We start from the raw sequence: 18,197 nt of genomic DNA, 5'->3' as shown, positions 1-18,197 counted from the left end.
TAGAGGACTGACTGGCTGAAGAGTCCTCACACCTGGATTTGAACAGCTGACCAAAAGGTTATCCCAAAAACCTGCATAGACACTGGCCTTTGTGGATAAGACTGCCCACCCCTGATTTAGAACATGGATGAATGGAAGAAATATTTCAAATTTTATTGCCCATCCTATGGCTGGAGTCATCCAGGATGTCCTGTAATTATCATCCTCATGATTTTCCCTTCGCCAATCATCACCGAGAATGGTGGTTGAGGTGCCCGCCCATTATCAAGAACGTAAACACGGAAGTCCAAGCGGTCTGGAGGCATTGATGACGACAGGGGTGACGTAACAGAGAGCACCTTCGCCGATTGGTTAGTTTGCTCGGAGGGGCGGGCAGCAAGCAGCCGGAGCGAAGCCGCGGAGCGCTACCGTGCGGAGTTTGGGCTCCAACGGTAACTTTTAAAGTACGGCGAAAGCGGACGCGGCTTGTCATATCGGACTGTGTTGTCAGTACGCGTTTGGTCGGCTCATCGCAGGCTTATGTTTCAAACGGCATCTTTCGATTCTGACGTGGCGAATGTTCAAAGCACCGCGGCGCAGGATGCCTGTGTAGCGTCTCGTTAGCCGCCTAGCCTGCTGTGTACGTGCGTAACCCGCAGATTTAATCATGCGACGCGCCTGTTATGTTATAACACAAATCACAATATTTATGTTCTTCTGTGCCTCATGTAATAACTTAAAAAAGCGTATTGCGCATCACAGACAGGTTTCCCAAGTGACACACGGAAGCGGAAGCAAACTTTAATAGCTAGCACGGTTATGATTAACAGTTTATCGAGGCAAACGTATTTTAAATAATGTCCCTTAGGTGTATTGCCTAAATTAATTTTTAGATGCACGCTATTGCACTATTCTTATTGCTATTTTTAAATGTTAGAGAATAAACATATAGAAATTTATAAACAGAGTTGCACACTTTTTCTGATTTATAGCAAGGGTTCACGTTTTGATTAAGTTCTGGTTGATTTATATGTAAATGTTTATCTTAAGTCAAATTACATAATTAAACTAGATGAAATAATGAGTGAGACAACGCAGCGTTTTGTCCACTAATATACTACCATACTTGGTCGTGCTGTCATCTGACAGTTGTAGAGCTTAACTTAAAAAAATGTGTGTTAACATACCTTCCACTAGATGGGGTAATTGGAAGCATCACCTTAAAGCCCAGTCAGTTGGCCTGCTGCTGTGAAGATGGGTGTCCTAAGAAGCCCCCAATGAAGAACCAAGACCAGTCCAGCTGGGTCAGAACCCAGGACAAGGGCAGCACAAGGAGCAGGGACCGGGATGCCCCAAAGTCCCCTGCGGCCCTGGTCGGGCCCACTGGACCACGGGACAGCCTCCCAGTTTTTCTGTTTCCCACAGAGCTGCTGTTCTTCTCCCAGCAGAGCAGCTCTCACAGGAGGGTCCTGACCTTCTACAACCCTTACAGCTTCCCTCTGCGCTTCAAGAGTAAGTCCTTAAGGGGGCGCCGCTTGGAACCGGGTGCATAGAGAATAGAGTGAATAGAGAAGAGGCCTTTTAGAGATGGTCATGTGACCAAGATGGTCATGTGACCTATTGCACTCGAATTGCATGGCCAAAACATTTACCTGTAAACTGACATTCCAATATAACTGCACACAAAACTGGCCAGTGTGAGTATTTAAAGATCAAGCAGTCAACTTATAAACTTAAGCAAATTATAAAGACTTTGCACATTCAATTTAATTTATTTTTTATAGCACCTTTCATAACATATTCACCCTACGGCGCTTGATATGGGTGTGCTGTACTATATTACTATATCATTTGGACATAATAATACATAAAACAGGGAAAAGGAAGTTAATATCTAAGCATTTCCTCTGTCCCACACTTTCCTTTGATTTAGTGCTCTGCACAGCACCCTCTCTCTACACCGTGGTGGATGCAGAGGGAAGCGTCCGGGCCAGGTCTTGTGTGGATATGTGAGTCTCCTTCCCATAATGCATTTGTGGTGCACCTATTTATTTAATTAAATTGAATGGGGGTTGTATGGGAGCAGCAAAGAACTAGCCTGTCCCTACTCTCTCCCAGTGTAGTGCGTCACCAGGACGTGAGCTCCAGGAACTGGGGGCGCCGGGATCGTTTCCGCCTGGAGGTGTGGGGGGGTGGACAGGGGGGCAGCCGGGAGATCTGGGCTGAGCTGCGGGGGGGCCAAGAAGGCGACCGGTCCCAGGGGACCCATCAGAGAAGGGCTGCATCCCCCAGGAGGTCTGTGCCCGCTTTGCCGGAGGGGTACTGGAACCATGATGGAGGTGAGATGGAGATGGAGAGGATGAGAAGGAGGGAATAGAGAAGATGTTGGGGGGGGGGGGGGGTATTTGGAAGCTGGGGCTGCAGTTGAGTCAGCAGTGAGGGCCCTAAGGGCCATTTTCACCCCTTTTTGCATGGCATGGATTCTTGTGCTAAAGATAGATACAAACAGCAGTGCTCGAAGGCACAGGGGCCAGTTTGTGTGGAGTGGGAAGTAAAAGTGTTTTACAACAGCACATCATTAACTGACTAACTGTGGTATAATCCGGAATGTTCTTTTTATAGCGGGTCGATTGAATGCTGGAAGGAAATATTCTGTCAGGTCTCTCCAATGCAGAGCTAACTCACACTCCTAATGGCGCGTGTCACCATTCTGCGTTTGATGGAGCTGCCCCTCTTTCAGGTCGAAACGCTTCTCTTTTCGCTCTCTACGTGGTGATCAGCCTGGTGTGCCTCGCATTCCTAATGCTTCCACTGCACAATGAGTCCAGCACTTTGGTTCCCACTGTCATGCACGTCACTGTCATGCAGAAGCTTGTTTGTGCCTACGTACTCGGTAAGATGCTTGTTTTTTGGTCTTTAATGTATGCTTAAGAACGCTGTGTGCCAGTGAAACTCAGTGGTGAATTAGCGTGTTTAAAGAGAGCTGTAATTTTCTCAGGTGCCTAAGGGCAAGTGTCTGACTATCGAAAAACAGCAGAGTCTGCTTTATAAAACTTCTGAGTTGCGTGGCGCTGAGTGGTCCCTCTGAGTGACAGCGGCCGCTCTGTCACCTCACGCTGTAGGTCTGCTTACCATGGTGTTCCTGCGGTGAAGAATGCCTGAGGAGCAGTTGGCAGCACGCAAGCTGTGGTTACAGGCCAACACCGAGCAGCTACATTGTTAAAAGGAGAGACATCGCACCACTTGAATGCTCATGCCTGTGGTGTTCTCTTCTTGGGGGGTGAGGGGTGAGCAAGTGTTTTGCAAGACCTGCTGAAATAATAGCATGTATAATACAGAGTCGAAGCTTATATCTATAACCAGGTGGTGCTCACGTGACTGGTTTGGTTACGGGGATGATCTGGGTCGACCAGTCATTTTGGTTGACTGGAATGGGATCCAAGAGTTGGGTTGGGTTCCTGGTTGTAGTACAGTGCGCTCTGCTGGGAGAATGGACACCTGCAAAACACCTGCCAGTAGTGTAATAATGGCCAATAATGTCAACTCATTGACATCTTGCTAAGAGTAGACTGGAAGTAGCCTCATTTGAAACGTCTCGCAGTGTTGGGTCCACGTCTGCTTGTCGGTGCCAAATGACCAAACCCTTTTTAGTACAGCACCCCCCACTGGTTATTTTTGTAACTGCAGCGGCGCTTTGAAGTAGTTTTAGTGGGCATCAATATTGCTCTCTATAGTCCATAGAAATGCTGCTCTCATTTTATATCATTTATGGTTGCTGGCTCAAGTGTTGTTCAGAAGTATGAGATGGACCAAATCTGATCAGTGTGAGAAGTGCATGTACTCCTGCCAATGTCCACAGTTTGAATGAATAAAGAATAAAGAGTATTTTAATGATGTCTTGTTCACATGCTACAGAGGTCTCTTCAGTTTTAACGCTAATGTGAAACGTAGCTGGCCGTGGTGGACAGCAGAATGTTATGAATGCAAACTCAGGTCATGGCTTTAATTGGTCCTGTGTTGTTGTTCCATGCAAATATTTGACCAATAAATCCACTTATATGAACTTATTGGTGTCTGGTTTATAAACAGTATTTTTCACATTGTGTGCCTATACAAAAATAGCAACTGTGAGTTGCAAAATGTAAAAATACAGAATCTCCACTCGTTCCGGGAGCCATAATTATGAGTTGATGTGTAATAGGCATGGATTTGCTGGGAATGCACATTGTGGAACACAGAGCTGGCAGGCAGGCAGGCAGGCGGGGGGGGGGGGGGGCTCAGCCTCTGCCTCTACAGCCAGATTGTACTGCTGACAGCAGCATTGCTGTTTGCTCCTAAAATGGAAGCCACATCCCCCAAAATGTCTTGTGCACCCAGTTCTAATAGCCCTGAAGGGGACAGACTATGCAGTTCACAGCTGTCTGTAGTACATTCAATTATTGAACAATAAAAACAACCTGGTCATTGTTATTACTGCTACTTTTATCTACGCATCCAGTTTTCATAACTGCTTATTCAATATAGGCTGACTATAAATATTGCTGGTGACACCCCCAGGCTGCTATCTAGCATTGCTTCCAGTGGATTGGCCACATCTCCCAGTTTCCTTGGCACAGGAGTGCTTTTTTTTTTTTACCCAGTACACCATTCTCCGGAGATCCATGAGTAGGGGAAGTTTAATTATGACAGGCGTCTACATTCTTGTAAAACAGGGAAGTTTCAGCAGCAACCATACCATTTTGCAACATATGGGTTTAGTTGCCCTTTCGTACTTGTGGATGAATCGATGATTTTTGAGGCTTAGGATCAGTGACATTTCTCTACTGCAAAATAGCAGTAGTTAGTAATCAACTTAGTTGTTAATTGAAGGCACTACTTATCGATGTGTTTTTCTGCGGAATAAATGGAAGAAGTATTTAGACTTTTAATTTTTTTTATTTCCAGCATAACTGCACTTACAGCTGCACAACACCCATGCTGTATTCTAAGCAATGCTTTATGCGTTGGGACTTGGTGGAACTCTTGAATCTCATTGGTCAATGGGCAGAAATGGCATTGAGTTCATGCCGCCTGCAGAGTGTTTGTATCCTTTTGGAATTACCAACGGGCTCTTGCAGGAGTTCCCAACCAGATCCGTCCCAGCAAACTCACAGGCCACGCGTGATGGTAGCCCATTATTTGGAAAACAAGTAACTGTCAAACATCTTGACAAGTTTTAAAGGCTCACTGGAAAGGGACCTCTATAATTGTGCTGTCATCTTTCTCTGACATACGATTACATTTAGACGCTCAATATGTTTAATCTGAAGCACTTCAATTTTCCCTGCCCATTTTATACAGCTGGATATCTTCTGGCCCAATGCACATGCCCCATCTGAAGGTAATACAGCAAGACCCCTTCTGGAATCAGACACCTTGGGGCTACAAGGCCCATTCCCCAATCACTGCATTGCCACTGGCTCCTGACCACCCAGGGAACGGAGTCGTTTGCAGACTTTGGATGATGGTTACTGTCGATGCCCACAGGGCAAAACAGAGACTGTGCCAGGGAGGAAAATGAGTTCAGGAAGACTTTATTGAATCTTTAGTGTTATTCTATAAGATCCTACCACACAGTGCCCGATTGCGCAGGCCTTGGCGATTTACCTGCCAGTCACGCAGACTGAGATGCACCTGTACACACATCACGCTCACATCTCATGCAAAATGTGTAGCAATCTTCCAAGTCATCTGCGACTTCGCAGCTAGAAAAAGGAAAGAGTATAATATCTATACAATTTAAATAAACTTTAAACTACTTATTAATAAATAGTCTGAAATGTTCTAATGTTGCACAGATCTCTAAATCCTGTTTCTTCGTACCATGACGGGGGTGATGATGGTTTTGACGAGACAGGTGCAGCAGGTGGGTAGGTTAAATGGAACGTAAGTCGGGGGGGGGGGGGGGGACTTTGAGTTGACGTTGACATAACCTGCAGTACAACTGTCACACGCTACCCGTAGCGGAACCTGCTGCCTCAGATTTCAGATGGATGCTCTCTTGGGTCATTAAATTCTTCCTGGACATGTGTGCTTGTGAAATTGAGTAGCTGTGTGTGCTGCGTTTCGCATGAAGGGGCGGGTGGGGGGGTGAATTTGTGGTCCCTGTCTTGGGAGTACGCTGAGCCAAACCGATACCTGTCAGCTCTCTAATAATGGAGCCTAAGGAGAAGGTAGAGCATATTTTGAAGGTGCAAAAAAAAAAAAAATGAATGTAAAGCGACATTCCAGGAGCGGGGGCTGCATTCCACCTCATTTTCACTGCTTTTTCCATTGCAAGTTCGCCTGTCATTATTTCTGCAGCTACCTATATAAAAACTAGGGATTATGTCATTCTATAAAGAGAACATTTTCTTCCTCTTAAAAGGCAAGCAAGGTACATTCATTACAGGATTTTTTTTTTCTTTTGCAAGACAGTATTTTCAGTTTTACAAGCAATATTAATTATGCAGTGCAATACCAGTTTATGTATATACAAAAACCTTTAGAAGGATTCTCATTTCCCCAGATCTCTTCCTGTTGTTTACTCTCAAAGAAATAACTTTGATTAAATAAATATCTCTTAATTTCCTCAAACTCCAAACTCTTCCAAAGAGCAAACTGACAAGCAAGATAGGTGTTGATCATAATGTAGGTGGGCATTGGGTCACAGATTAAAATTAAACATCCACTGTTCTGCTCCCCGTTTCATCTTTGTTTTACTACGGAAAGAATAGTTACCCTTTCATCGGCGCATTTCTATTCTCAGTGAAAAGCTTCACTTAAAAGTGAAGTGACACAATTTTTTTTGTTAACTTATTAAATGTAAATTGCCACATGCCCTTACTTTAAGCAGCCGTTTTTTTGTTTTTTTTTGCAGATAAATGACGGTCGACGTCAGAACTGGTGCAAAACACCACTCTTCCTTGAAGCAAAGCAGCACGATCTAGAACAATTTGTTACACCCAGAGCAGCCACTATTAACAGTATCCTCTCTTTATTCTTAAAAGGAGAGTTCTACCGTCTTGGAGTGTGGCTTGTTCCCATGAATACTGACCTGTGACACGCTACCTCACACATCAGGAGTTCCCATTAAAATGTGAGGAAACCTGAACCTCCAAAAGGTGTCCCTTCATGAAAGTTAGTGACATTGGCTGGCTGCATGATGAGGGTGCATTTACACAGATGGGCAGCAGGGGGAGCCCTGTTCCACCCTCCTCTCAGAATGCACCACCTCTCTTCCACATGCACAGCTCAGATAAGGCATAACTATGGATAACACGGATGGATTGGGGACACCTATAAATGCGGTCAGGATTAGCAGGGTGGGGGCTCCAGAGGCAGGGCGCTGTGGGGAGGCCAGCTGGACCACGGTGCCCGTCAGACCAGTCTGATGGCCATCAGTCTTGAGCTCAAGGTCTGTGACCAGGCAGCCAGCTAACTGGTTATCCTGGGCTCTTCGTCTATCCATCTAACATCGATTCATGTGGCATAATCCTCTGTCACCCCTGCCTCGCAAAGCTTTTAGTTACTAAAGGGACATGCGCTCCTTTAATGAGGGTCAAGCTGTAGACATCAGGGTCGGAAATGGTCTGGTCTCGCATTTACAAGTGGTCTCTGTTGTCCTTATGAAGCACGTTTAGAATCAGAACCAGGCCACTCAGAGTCCTTTAGCAGCATTGATTTCCCTGCGATATCTAAGCTTTGTGTTTCATAACCTTGTGATGTGCTTTTACGTTTCATTTATAGAATGCATTAGCTTATTGGGAATACCTGTTGGGTTTAAATACATATATTTCATACGTTTCTAAGTAAATGTGCAGTAATAATATTGGAAGCGCAGCACTGGATAGACATGCGGTTGGTTATACTGGAGAGCAGGCCCGTCGTCCACGTATCTCCTGCATCTCCTGTGGATTTAGCACCTCCTCTTCTTCCTCCTCCTCACTCCCTCTGGTTCTCCAGACCTGCCCACATCATGCTCGGGACTCCTTCTTGGAGTGTGGCTTGTTCCCAAGCAGGGAGTCGATCTCGCTCACCGTCTGCGGCGTCATCTGGGACAAGACCTGTGACACAGGGTGCGAGCAAGAGAGAGTGACGGGGTTACGCCGTAAGTCCATCAGCTCAATCAATGCACTGGTCATACTACCGGACCCTGACCTGCCAAGGAACCACACGCAGAGCTAAAAACTTGGCTCAGCTTCTTATAGCCTGGGCTTTAATCAACTCCAAATCCAATTTAGATAATGATTTTCCACGCAACTGCAGTAAATGCATTAAATGACTAAGCCAAAAGATCTTTTTATGGTATAAATAGAAATGTAATGTTGGCCACCTATCAGAAATAAAGCTTCTAAGCCCTAGATCGTAGACAATGTACAATCATGGACTATATAAAATATTCAGCTGTATCAAAGGGGAGAAATTGACCCACCTGTAACTGACATATACAGTGAAACCCGCCTGTCGCGGAAGATACGTTCCAGACCCATCAGCGATAGGTGAAAATCCGCGATATAGAAAGACTATATAAATAAACATTTTTTAATATAGTTTAAGCCTTAAAATAGCCCTCCCACACACTTTAAACACATGTGGATGTTGGGGAAAGGATCTGAGTAACACAATAATAATAAAATAATTATATATATATATATATATATATATATATATATATATATATATATATATATATACACACACACACACACATCTCTCTGTATACGTAATGGAATATATAAAAATAAAAACATATATGGCTCATATATTCTTTTCATCCTTCTCGATGTAGCGTACCGTCGAGTCATTCAAGCCATAATGGCGAGTGACGTCGAAGCATATCCAGGGGTTTTACCTTCTAAGCTGGCGCTTAGGCTCACAGCTACCAGAAGGCTTAGAAGATGCGGGACGCTTGGGAGCCGTCGTAGGACTTTAAACAGAAGGAAAACAATCGCACCACAAGCAAGGTAGGCGATACGCAGAGAACTGTGACGCGTCGGGAAAAAATCTGTGATGTAGCGGGGGCACGATAGCTGAACCGCGATATAGTGGGGGATCACTGTACATCTGAAGACCATTTAAAGTTTGAGAAACGAAAAGGCAAGCGAATCAGATTCTGTAATAAACCCCCCCAGAGCTATAAGACTCCCCCAGTCTGCTGCACCCAAAGCTGAATAATTAACTCAGTAACTAGCACTAATAATAACTAAAACCAGATTCAGGCTATCACTGCTCCAATTAAGACTGGTCAAATTATAAAATCAATCTCCTGATTTGTCCTTATGTAGAAATGTGGAACAGAGATGTTTCCTTATTGGTTCCTGCAAAGAGGTAAGGAACCTGATGTATCTGTGCTCTCGGTGCTGCCACCGAGTTCCGATCATTTGGCTCCCAGGAATACAGATAATTGGGCTGTTTCTGGGAGGAAGGACAAGTTGAACAAAACTTCATCAAAAATATACTGCTGGAAAGAATCAGTTCCAAATATAGTAACCTATACACGCTCAGCGTTTCAGAACGGAGGGTCTGAGTTGAACACTGCTGAATAGATGTAGATAACATTCACATTTTTGTTGTCGTTGGTCTATTTGCAACAACTCTTGTTTGGGTGATACAGTGTTAATGCATTTCCTTTTAGGGGGTGGGGGCAAATTTTTGTGCCCTTTGTAAATCAACTTTCCTTTTCAAGACAAAATGGAGATCCAGGCGAGGTTCATGTGTCATAAGCAAACCAGGCTCCTGTCACCTCTCTTCTCAAAAATAACCCAACAATTTAATAATCAGAAACCCGTGGAAGAAGATGCAGCAAAACCCTGGGGAAAAGGCCAGAGAAGTGGATGCTGAGACGGCCCTGGAGATGAAAGCTAAAGTAAAACACCTGAAAACTGGTTAAAAATAACATCAGAAAGGGCACTGAAAACACTATGATGCCAAATGCTAACAGGAAGCTATGTAGCATTAGCATGAGGGAACATACAACAACCGGAGCCAATCTGCTGCCGAAAACTATTTGAATGACAATCCCAGCTAGCCAATCAGGAATCAGCTATCTACATGTAGTACTACATAAGCGTAGTACTATGAGAAACCTGAAGACATTGTTACTATTTAAGCCGAAACTGTGAGCTCAGGAATCCCTAGTTTGGCGGGAGTTCATTGAGAGAGCCGACTGGGGTTTAATCCCCATGTTTCATGCACTGCACTTCATGGTCTGGCATCCAGGTACATGTGAAACCCGATCATCTGACCAAAGAAACAGCAGGCAGACAACGATCCACCATGGAAGGAGGCGGGGATAATTATAGAGGCACCATCACAATAGCACAATGATGGTACCAGAATAAAAGCGACGCTTTCAAATGAAAAGTGCTGGCAGGGCTGAAGGGCCCCACAGTGCCACCAGCAAATCTGGGAGGGGAACAGCATCGCTTTCCGGCTGCCCGTCACTCAGGAGCAGTACGGTAGTGCCAGAGCGGTGGACCTGCGGGACTGGGGGATCCAGGTCAACATGGAGATGCCCCCGGCGTGAGGACGAATGGGATCTCCCACAGAGGGGGGGGCTTGCTAGTACTAAGCCATGATAAGTGGAAGTTAAGTAAACGCCAAGCAGTGTTCAGTGATGATCAGAATAATTTAAAAACTTCAAAAACACAAACACAGTTTGCTCCCACCTCCAGGGCTGACATGCTTACACAGCTTGTACTGTGACATACAACAACCGCACACCCCTCCCCCTTAAAGACTGCCACAGACAGGCACCCCTCCCCCTTATAGACTGCCACAGACAGGCACCCCACCCCCTTAAAGACTGCCACAGACAGGCACCCCTCCCCCTTAAAGACTGCCACAGACAGGCACCCCTCCCCCTTATAGACTGCCACAGACAGGCACCCCTCCCCCTTAAAGACTGCCACAGACAGGCACCCCTCCCCCTTATAGACTGCCACAGACAGGCACCCCTCCCCCTTAAAGACTGCCACAGACAGGCACCCCTCCCCCTTAAAGACTGCCACAGACAGGCACCCCTCCCCCTTATAGACTGCCACAGACAGGCACCCCTCCCCCTTAAAGACTGCCACAGACAGGCACCCTCCTGCCAGCACCGACAGCCCCACCTCCTAGCAAGCGGGCAGCAGACAGCCGCCGAAACTGTCATTATTTCCGACTGAACTGGGAGATGTTTGAATTAAATGATCCATCCCAGGAGGGAAAAAACAGTCAGCACTTTGACACATGCTACGCCCAGATCCCAAACACATCCTCACTCAAACAGACTGAGATCTTAAACACATCCACGTTAACACAGCCCAAGAACCCAAACACACCCCCACTGACACTGGATGAGATCCCAAACACATCTTCACTGAAATGGGCTGAGATCCCGCAAACGAAAAAAGGCATAGATTTGTGAGAGTCAGTGATTTGCCCATTCTGTTCGTCACACTCCACAGCCATCCTGAATGCCGTCCCCTCTCTGCTGCACCATCACATCCTATCACATCCTATAACATCCTATCACATCCTATCGGAGTGATACCTACTCAGTCCACACAGCTCCCGAAGCAGCATCAAACTTTGATGCTGCCTTCATCTTGAAAAGTGAACTTAGTTCATTTACCAAACACTCCAAGGTGACTTAGGTTTTATTTCCATAACAAAATCCACACATTTGAAAGGTGACTAATATCAGCCTTGAGTAAATAAGGAAACAGCCGGAGGAAGGGAACCCTGCTGGGCTACAGTCTTCTGGTCACACGTCCTCGACTTTGTCTAAATACTACATACTCCACTTTGCTCCATGATGATCCACACTAGTCTGGTCCAGTCTGTTGCCCTTTAATGCTATGTACTGCTCCACACAGTCCGCTGTATTTTTTAATGCTCTATACTGCTCTACACAGTCCACGGCCACTTAATGTCCTATACTGCTCCACACAGTCCGCTGCTCCATAATGCTCTACATTGTGCCAGACAGTCCACTGCTCCTTAATGCTCTACACTGCACCAAACTTCTCCACCTTTTTCTACATTATTTTTTATGACCACTGATCCGACCCCATTAGCACATCCCAAGATGACAAGACAAGCCTAAAATACTGAATGTGCAATGAAAACATCTGCACCATGGTACGGAGACTGCACTCCTTGTGGGTTACCTGTATGGAGCCCAAATTCTCCAGGAGCTGCTCAGAGTTGGAGACCCCCAGCAGTACAGAGCTGACTCCTTCACTGCGAAGGCACCAGGCTGATGGACACAAGGACACAGAGGTTAGTCACATGACCTGGGTGCGACTCATGGACACACATACTGGTTGAACAGTGAGGACTGTGGCCAATCTGTAGCTGTGGATATTAAATGTGTGGAAATTGATTCACAAAGAGATTACTATGCAGTGACTGAGGCAGAATGCAGAACAGCCTTACTGCAGGATGCACAGACACAGTGCATACACATGCATGCAGTTCATACCGATGGCCATCTGTGCAGCAGTGCAGCCCAGGCGACTGGCCAGCAGGTGCAGTTCTTTGACTTTGGCCAGCTGCCGGCGGCCTTCCTCGCTGTTCACCCGTTCCTTCAGCCACTGGTAGCCCTGGCAGACCACGATGCAAATCAGTCACGGATCAATGCGTGTCAGGCCATGAGTCATACAGCGGTAACAGTCACAGGGCAGTCGCGGTCATCGATCTGTCATGGGCCGGTCGCGGTCATAAACGCATCACAGGCCAGTCGCACACAGATCACTTACAGATGCTGACTCGGGAGCAAAACCACAACACGTTTCTCCAACGGCCATTTTACGGTTCGTTTTTCTCTCATGCTACTGCCATCCTGAATCTGGCTGATGAGAGAACATCTGTCTACAATGAACATAAAAGCTAAAACAAATGACCTGCTTGAAGGAATACAATAATGTTGGATCAATGGATCTCCCATCGGCAGGGGTGTCGGACAGGCATAGATAATCAGCAGATACGGGGGGTGCCCAGCACTTTATTGGCACCCCCAAATAAGGAAAACAATCATTTATAATCTGTTTGTGGAACCTCTGCTTCGCAAGTTCCGGGGACCCTTCAGATTGTAAGTAACAACCCTATCAGGGGGCCCGCAGTGACATTTTGTCCGGGGGCCCAGGATTTTTAGCTATGCCCCTGCTCATCAGTGCATTGTCTATCCAATGGCTTATCCCGTTCATGGTTACTAGAAGCCTGGAGCCTATCCCAAGCCGCCCAGGGAATAAGACAGGGGGACATTCTGGATAATATACTAGTCCAACAAAGGGCTCACTTACACACACACACACACACACACACACACTCTGGGTAATGCATAGGCACACATCCATCTCAACTGCATGCTTTTAGATTGCAAAAGGAGTCACATACCAACTGGGGAAGAACGTGAACAGAGCCAGAGGTGGGAACTGAACCCACATCCTCATGTGAGCCGCTCACCTTCATGGCAGCGCGGGACGAGTCGGGGACGCCCTCGCTGTACTTCCCCGTGATGAGCCCACAGGCCAGGGGAGACCAGGTCATCGCTCCCACACCTGGCCAACATGGGAGGCATTTTCAGCCGCTGGGAAATGTTTGTTACCAGGTGGATGTCTGACTTCCAGCAGCCACTGACCGATTTTGTGGTAGAGCTCGGGCAGCTGAACTTCCACCTTGTCTCTCTGGAAGTAGTGATACTCTGCCTGCTCACACACTGGGGGGATCAGGTTAAACTGACGTGCCACAGAGTACGCCTCCTGGTGGTGGGAGAGACATAGGACATGTTATGTGCTGGGAAAATGAGGGAAAAGTATAAACTGTATTTTTAAACCATGAACCAAAATTAAACATGGCTCAGAGGAAGAGAAAAGAAATATTCCTAGTTCTTAAATATTAAGGGAAAATGAGGCTTAGTGGTCCATTTTTTTGAGAAGTTTTGCTTACGACTCGATGGCGAATGAGAGGAGTCAACTTTTACTGAGAGGGCATATGTGCTCCTCTGTGGAAAATGGGTTAGGGGCATCTTTGCTGGCACACTAAACCTCTGAGTGAGGAAAGACACATTTTCCAGACAGTATTATCATGCAGACAGTCCCTTTTAACCTCATTGTGTTACACATCAGGGATTTTTATGGCCCTTAACAAATTATGTGACAGAATTAAGGCCCTGGGGAAAGAGGGTGACCTTAGAAAACTCCCAATTTGTGGTCACACTGCCACCAAGTGGTGGGAAACAGGTAAGGTGGGGGCAATATTTTCATTTTGAGGAAGTGCTGTTTGGTACAATGTAGAAACTTAAAGCTTTAGGGCCCAGGGAAGGTTGCAGGATCGAAGGAGGAGGATCATGTCTTCTCCTGACCCCCACCCCCCAACACCCCTCTGCTTGACAGATGTGCCCTCAGGTCATATCAGTGAATCAACATCGAGCAAGCTCACCATGATCTCCATGGCGCTCCAGCGAGACGTGCCCCAGTACATGGCCATCCCCTGGTTGATCACGAAGGTCATGGCACGGACCACCTCTGTCACACACACACACACACACACACACACACGCCTGATTACACACACAGCCCGGCATGACCCTTTAAGGCGATTTCCCCGAAGCATCAAACTAATGTGTCCTGATGCCTGGGCATTTTGATTGGCACCTCCGATCTGCTGCAGCTGAGCATATGACTGATCTTGATAGTCGCTGTCCTGCCTGCTGTGCGTTAAGCTCTTCTTAAATGCAACACTGCTCAGTGTCCAACCGCAAAACACAGTTCTTCTGCATGACAAGCTAACGTTTCAAATTCAGAGGTGTACATCATCCATCCTATATCCATCCTACAATGAATACAGCTCTATTTAGCTATAAACAAAAATAGTAAAAACCGCATTCAAAATAAGAGCCCTTACTTTTGACAAGGCACCTTAAAAAATGTGTTGTAATTTGCATTTTACCAGCATGGTCTTGCTTTTATCCATGATATTTATGCCATTTTAAGCTGCTAAGTTTAACAGTTTGCTTCAAACTGAATGTCGTTGTATATTAATAGGCAGTGACAATAAACAATCCATCTAGTTCATCTTGCTTTGATTTATGTGAAATTTATGCAACGCACCATGCAACTGTATTTACTGTATAATTAGTACAGCCCATAAAAAATAAGTATGTTACTGTGTATCGAATAACAAAAAACAACAACAACAAGGCTCCCGGTGTTTATTTCGTTCAGTAAAACAAACAGATGCAGGCAGGGTGAGGCGATGTGCCGCTGCGAGCCGTAGCGCTTGCAGCTCATAAATCAGACGTGAGCGCTCCCAGCCCGGCCCGAGCGCTGAAAGCCGGCCAAACGGCGACATTCGGGTGCTGGGAAGAAGCCTCCGAAAGGATACGGCCAGCCCTGGCGGCCCAGCGATGGCAGGAAGGAGGCGGAGAGGGACACACGGTGCTGTTCTGCCCACGCTAGCCTGGCACATTCAGGCTGCTTCTGCTCCTTAATAAGACTCCTGCGAGTCCTGAGTCGAATGTGCCCAGTCGCATTTAACATATGCAGTTATTCAGCAGCTGACTGGTAACCTGACGCATGTGCATGCGTGTGGGAGTTCACATAATAATATTTCTCTGAACAATTTAACAGATAAAATGGGTTTGAAAGTTTGTCGGTTTGGATGCTATGGAAAAAAAAGAATAACTCAGTATAATGTGTATATATACACTCCCCAGAGTCACTCCAAAGGTTAATGAGAAGCATTTCTGCACATGGCTTTTATTTTGGCACTTGCGGCTTCCTGTTAGATTTAACGAGGCTGGCCGTTTTCCTATGACCTCTCTCATTAACAAGGCATTTTCAGGCACGGAGTAGCCATTAACCAGATGCTGATTTGTTCACCACATCAGTCCTGCAAACCCTACACACTGAAGTGCATGAAAATTCTGGGGAGGCCGTAAGAACCACTTACGGCAATCATAATCACCCACGGCGTCTTAGCCATTCTGATGCTCAGTCCAACAGTAACTGAACCTCTTGACCCAGTCTGCATGCTCTATGTATTCGGCTGCAGCCACATGATGTGTTGTGTGGAGGACCAGGCTGTTCATGAGGTACACCTGCTCGTAAAGGCAGATTGGCCACTGAGTGCATATTCAAGTTTTAATACTCACATTTTGGTGACATCATTAATGATGTTCTGGGTTTCTTGTTTGCCATTTAAAGCACTTAATGTTTCACAAGCTGTATTTATATTAAAGGAAACTGTCAACTGACCATCGGCATTTAACGAACTCGCACAGCCAGACTGACTGATTGACTGACTCATTCATCCAGCCTGACTGACTGACTCGAGGGACTCATTCTACCTGATTGGCTGGCTGGCTGAGTCATGTTGAGTCACACCGACTCTCTGCTTGAACGGCTCACACCAAATGACTGGCAGTTGTGGAGACAGACAAGGGCCCTGGAGGAAGACTCACCTTCCATGGGGCTGTTGACGTCAGTGCGGTTGGCAAAGACTATGTCCACATATTCCAGCTGCAGTCTAGACAAGGAGCCTTTCAGGCCTGGAACAGAAGTCATGTGATCAGTACTAACAATCCCATCAGGGTCAAGGTCCCTGGTGTCGCCATGTAGAGCCTAACCAGTATCTAAACCTCCCACATCATCCCTGAACATTCCATAACCTTTCCATGGTCAACACATGGGAAGATTCAACTTTAACAACATAAAATACATTTCACTCATTTTTTTGTTTCCCAAAATAGTTCCAGAGGTCACCTGTCATACCTGGAATATGGTCCGTGTGAATTTGAGATGATATCGCAATATAACTTCTACAGTTGGAAATGTAACAGCAGCATTGTATGTAATGAAGTGACCAGATTAAGAGAGCCAAGTACTGCTATATAAATAAGCCCAATACAAGTCAATACAGCTTTATGGATATAACCTAGTGAATCCAGTACTGCCTCATGGGTATAAGGTAGTGAATCCAGTCCTGCTTTATGGATATATCCTAGTGAATCCAGTCCTGCCGTATTGATATATCCTAGTGAATCTAGTCTTGCCTTATGGATATATCCTAGTGAATCCAGTCTTGCCTTATTGATATATCCTAGTGAATCTAGTCTTGCCTTATGGATATATCCTAGTGAATCTAGTCTTGCCTTATGGATATATCCTAGTGAATCCAGTCTTGCCTTATTGATATATCCTAGTGAATCTAGTCTTGCCTTATGGATATATCCTAGTGAATCCAGTCTTGCCTTATTGATATATCCTAGTGAATCCAGTCTTGCCTTATGGATATATCCTAGTGAAGCCAGTACTGGCTTATGGATAAACCCTAGTCAACCCAGTTTTGCTTTATGGACATAAGCTTGTCAATCCAGTATTGGTTTTGGGTTATAACCTCATCAATCCAGTACCGCTTTATCACTGTAACCTTGTGAGCATCAATAAGATCGACATGGAGCAGATGCTTGTATGTGTCACATTTGAAGGACAAACCAGCTCTAACAACCATGCTGTAATTAGAGCAGGATTCTAATACTCTTAACTAATTAGGTCACAGTCCTGGGGGCAGGGCGATGCTTTTGTTCCTGCGTGAACAAACAATGAGCCCTTCCGGACTTTTGCCCTTGGAAGTACAGCCTCTGCAAATCTCACCAAACAAAATACGGTGTTAACTCTATAAATGCTCAGAGTGGGCTTTAGTTCCAATGAGTTATTAGTTCCACAATAACTCAACGCGTTGAAAACAGAGGAACAAGCAAGCAGCTTTTGTAGTGTGATGTAATGTATACTGGACAGGGGAACGATTCATGATGTTGATAGGAATGTCTATTCAAATTCCACCTACTGTAGGAATTACTCCTATGGTTTTAACACTAACTGAACTGGATTTCTTGATCAAAAACAAGTCTCAGTTTAACAGGTAACGGGAAAGAGGTCAATAAATCTCCCAATACAGAGTGAATTATAATGAGAATAACTAGAGCTATAGTATAATTAATCAGGACAGCGCCGTACCTTCAATAATGTGCTTCCTGGAAAGACCCCTCTCTGTCTCCGCCCTAAAGGTCAGAACAGTTATTGCCACAGATTGTGATCGCAATGTCATGCAAATTTAGCAAAGAGATATTTATTCTGGCACCAACTTCTGCCTATTTTAAACTGTTCAGACATCTCAGGAGCACCAGTAACATGACACCGGGGCTGTTTTTG

At 45.6% G+C, this 18,197-nt stretch overlaps 2 protein-coding genes across 8 annotated transcripts in view; one reads left to right on the top strand and one right to left on the bottom strand.

Annotated features, from left to right (window-relative positions):
• The first annotated feature begins 327 nt into the window (after positions 1-327).
• Positions 328-7,016, top strand: LOC111836415 (motile sperm domain-containing protein 1-like). 6 transcript variants are annotated; one of them, XM_023797671.2, is made up of 6 exons: positions 328-431; positions 1,177-1,491; positions 1,913-1,988; positions 2,098-2,318; positions 2,720-2,872; positions 3,102-4,046. In XM_023797671.2, the coding sequence occupies exons 2-6, from the start codon at positions 1,257-1,259 to the stop codon at positions 3,128-3,130; spliced, it is 714 nt and encodes a 237-aa protein (XP_023653439.2). In that variant the 5' UTR covers positions 328-431; positions 1,177-1,256; the 3' UTR covers positions 3,131-4,046. The 6 variants fall into 6 exon arrangements, with proteins under 6 accessions (XP_023653439.2, XP_023653438.2, XP_072573732.1 ...); XM_023797670.2 differs by having other exon boundaries at positions 336-443; XM_023797672.2 differs by lacking the exon at positions 328-431 and adding an exon at positions 453-619.
• LOC111836414 (voltage-gated potassium channel subunit beta-3) overlaps positions 5,537-18,197 on the bottom strand; it is a 27,116-nt gene continuing 14,455 nt past the window's right edge. For both annotated transcript variants that reach the window (XM_023797667.2, XM_023797669.2), the window contains 8 exons: positions 18,003-18,046; positions 16,448-16,534; positions 14,425-14,510; positions 13,625-13,745; positions 13,450-13,544; positions 12,467-12,587; positions 12,153-12,241; positions 5,537-8,063 (listed from right to left, as the gene is read on the bottom strand). In XM_023797667.2, the coding sequence (XP_023653435.2) occupies positions 7,974-8,063; positions 12,153-12,241; positions 12,467-12,587; positions 13,450-13,544; positions 13,625-13,745; positions 14,425-14,510; positions 16,448-16,534; positions 18,003-18,046 (733 nt within the window). In that variant the 3' untranslated portion in view covers positions 5,537-7,973. The remainder of the gene's footprint in view (positions 8,064-12,152; positions 12,242-12,466; positions 12,588-13,449; positions 13,545-13,624; positions 13,746-14,424; positions 14,511-16,447; positions 16,535-18,002; positions 18,047-18,197) is intronic.

Source organism: Paramormyrops kingsleyae, chromosome 10 (genome assembly GCF_048594095.1).
Source record: "Paramormyrops kingsleyae isolate MSU_618 chromosome 10, PKINGS_0.4, whole genome shotgun sequence".
Lineage (NCBI taxonomy): Eukaryota > Metazoa > Chordata > Actinopteri > Osteoglossiformes > Mormyridae > Paramormyrops > Paramormyrops kingsleyae.
The sequence above is the reverse complement of the archived record's forward strand: the minus strand, read 5'-3'. Positions and strand labels throughout refer to the sequence as shown.

Excerpts from the sequence above, each read along its gene's own strand:
- LOC111836415 (XM_023797671.2), top strand. The coding sequence starts at position 1,257 with ATGAAGAACCAAGACCAGTCCAGCTGGGTCAGAACCCAGGACAAGGGC. Across the intron at positions 1,989-2,097 it reads GCCAGGTCTTGTGTGGATAT|TGTAGTGCGTCACCAGGACG; the intron begins GTGAGTCTCCTT and ends ACTCTCTCCCAG. Across the intron at positions 2,319-2,719 it reads GTACTGGAACCATGATGGAG|GTCGAAACGCTTCTCTTTTC; the intron begins GTGAGATGGAGA and ends CCCCTCTTTCAG.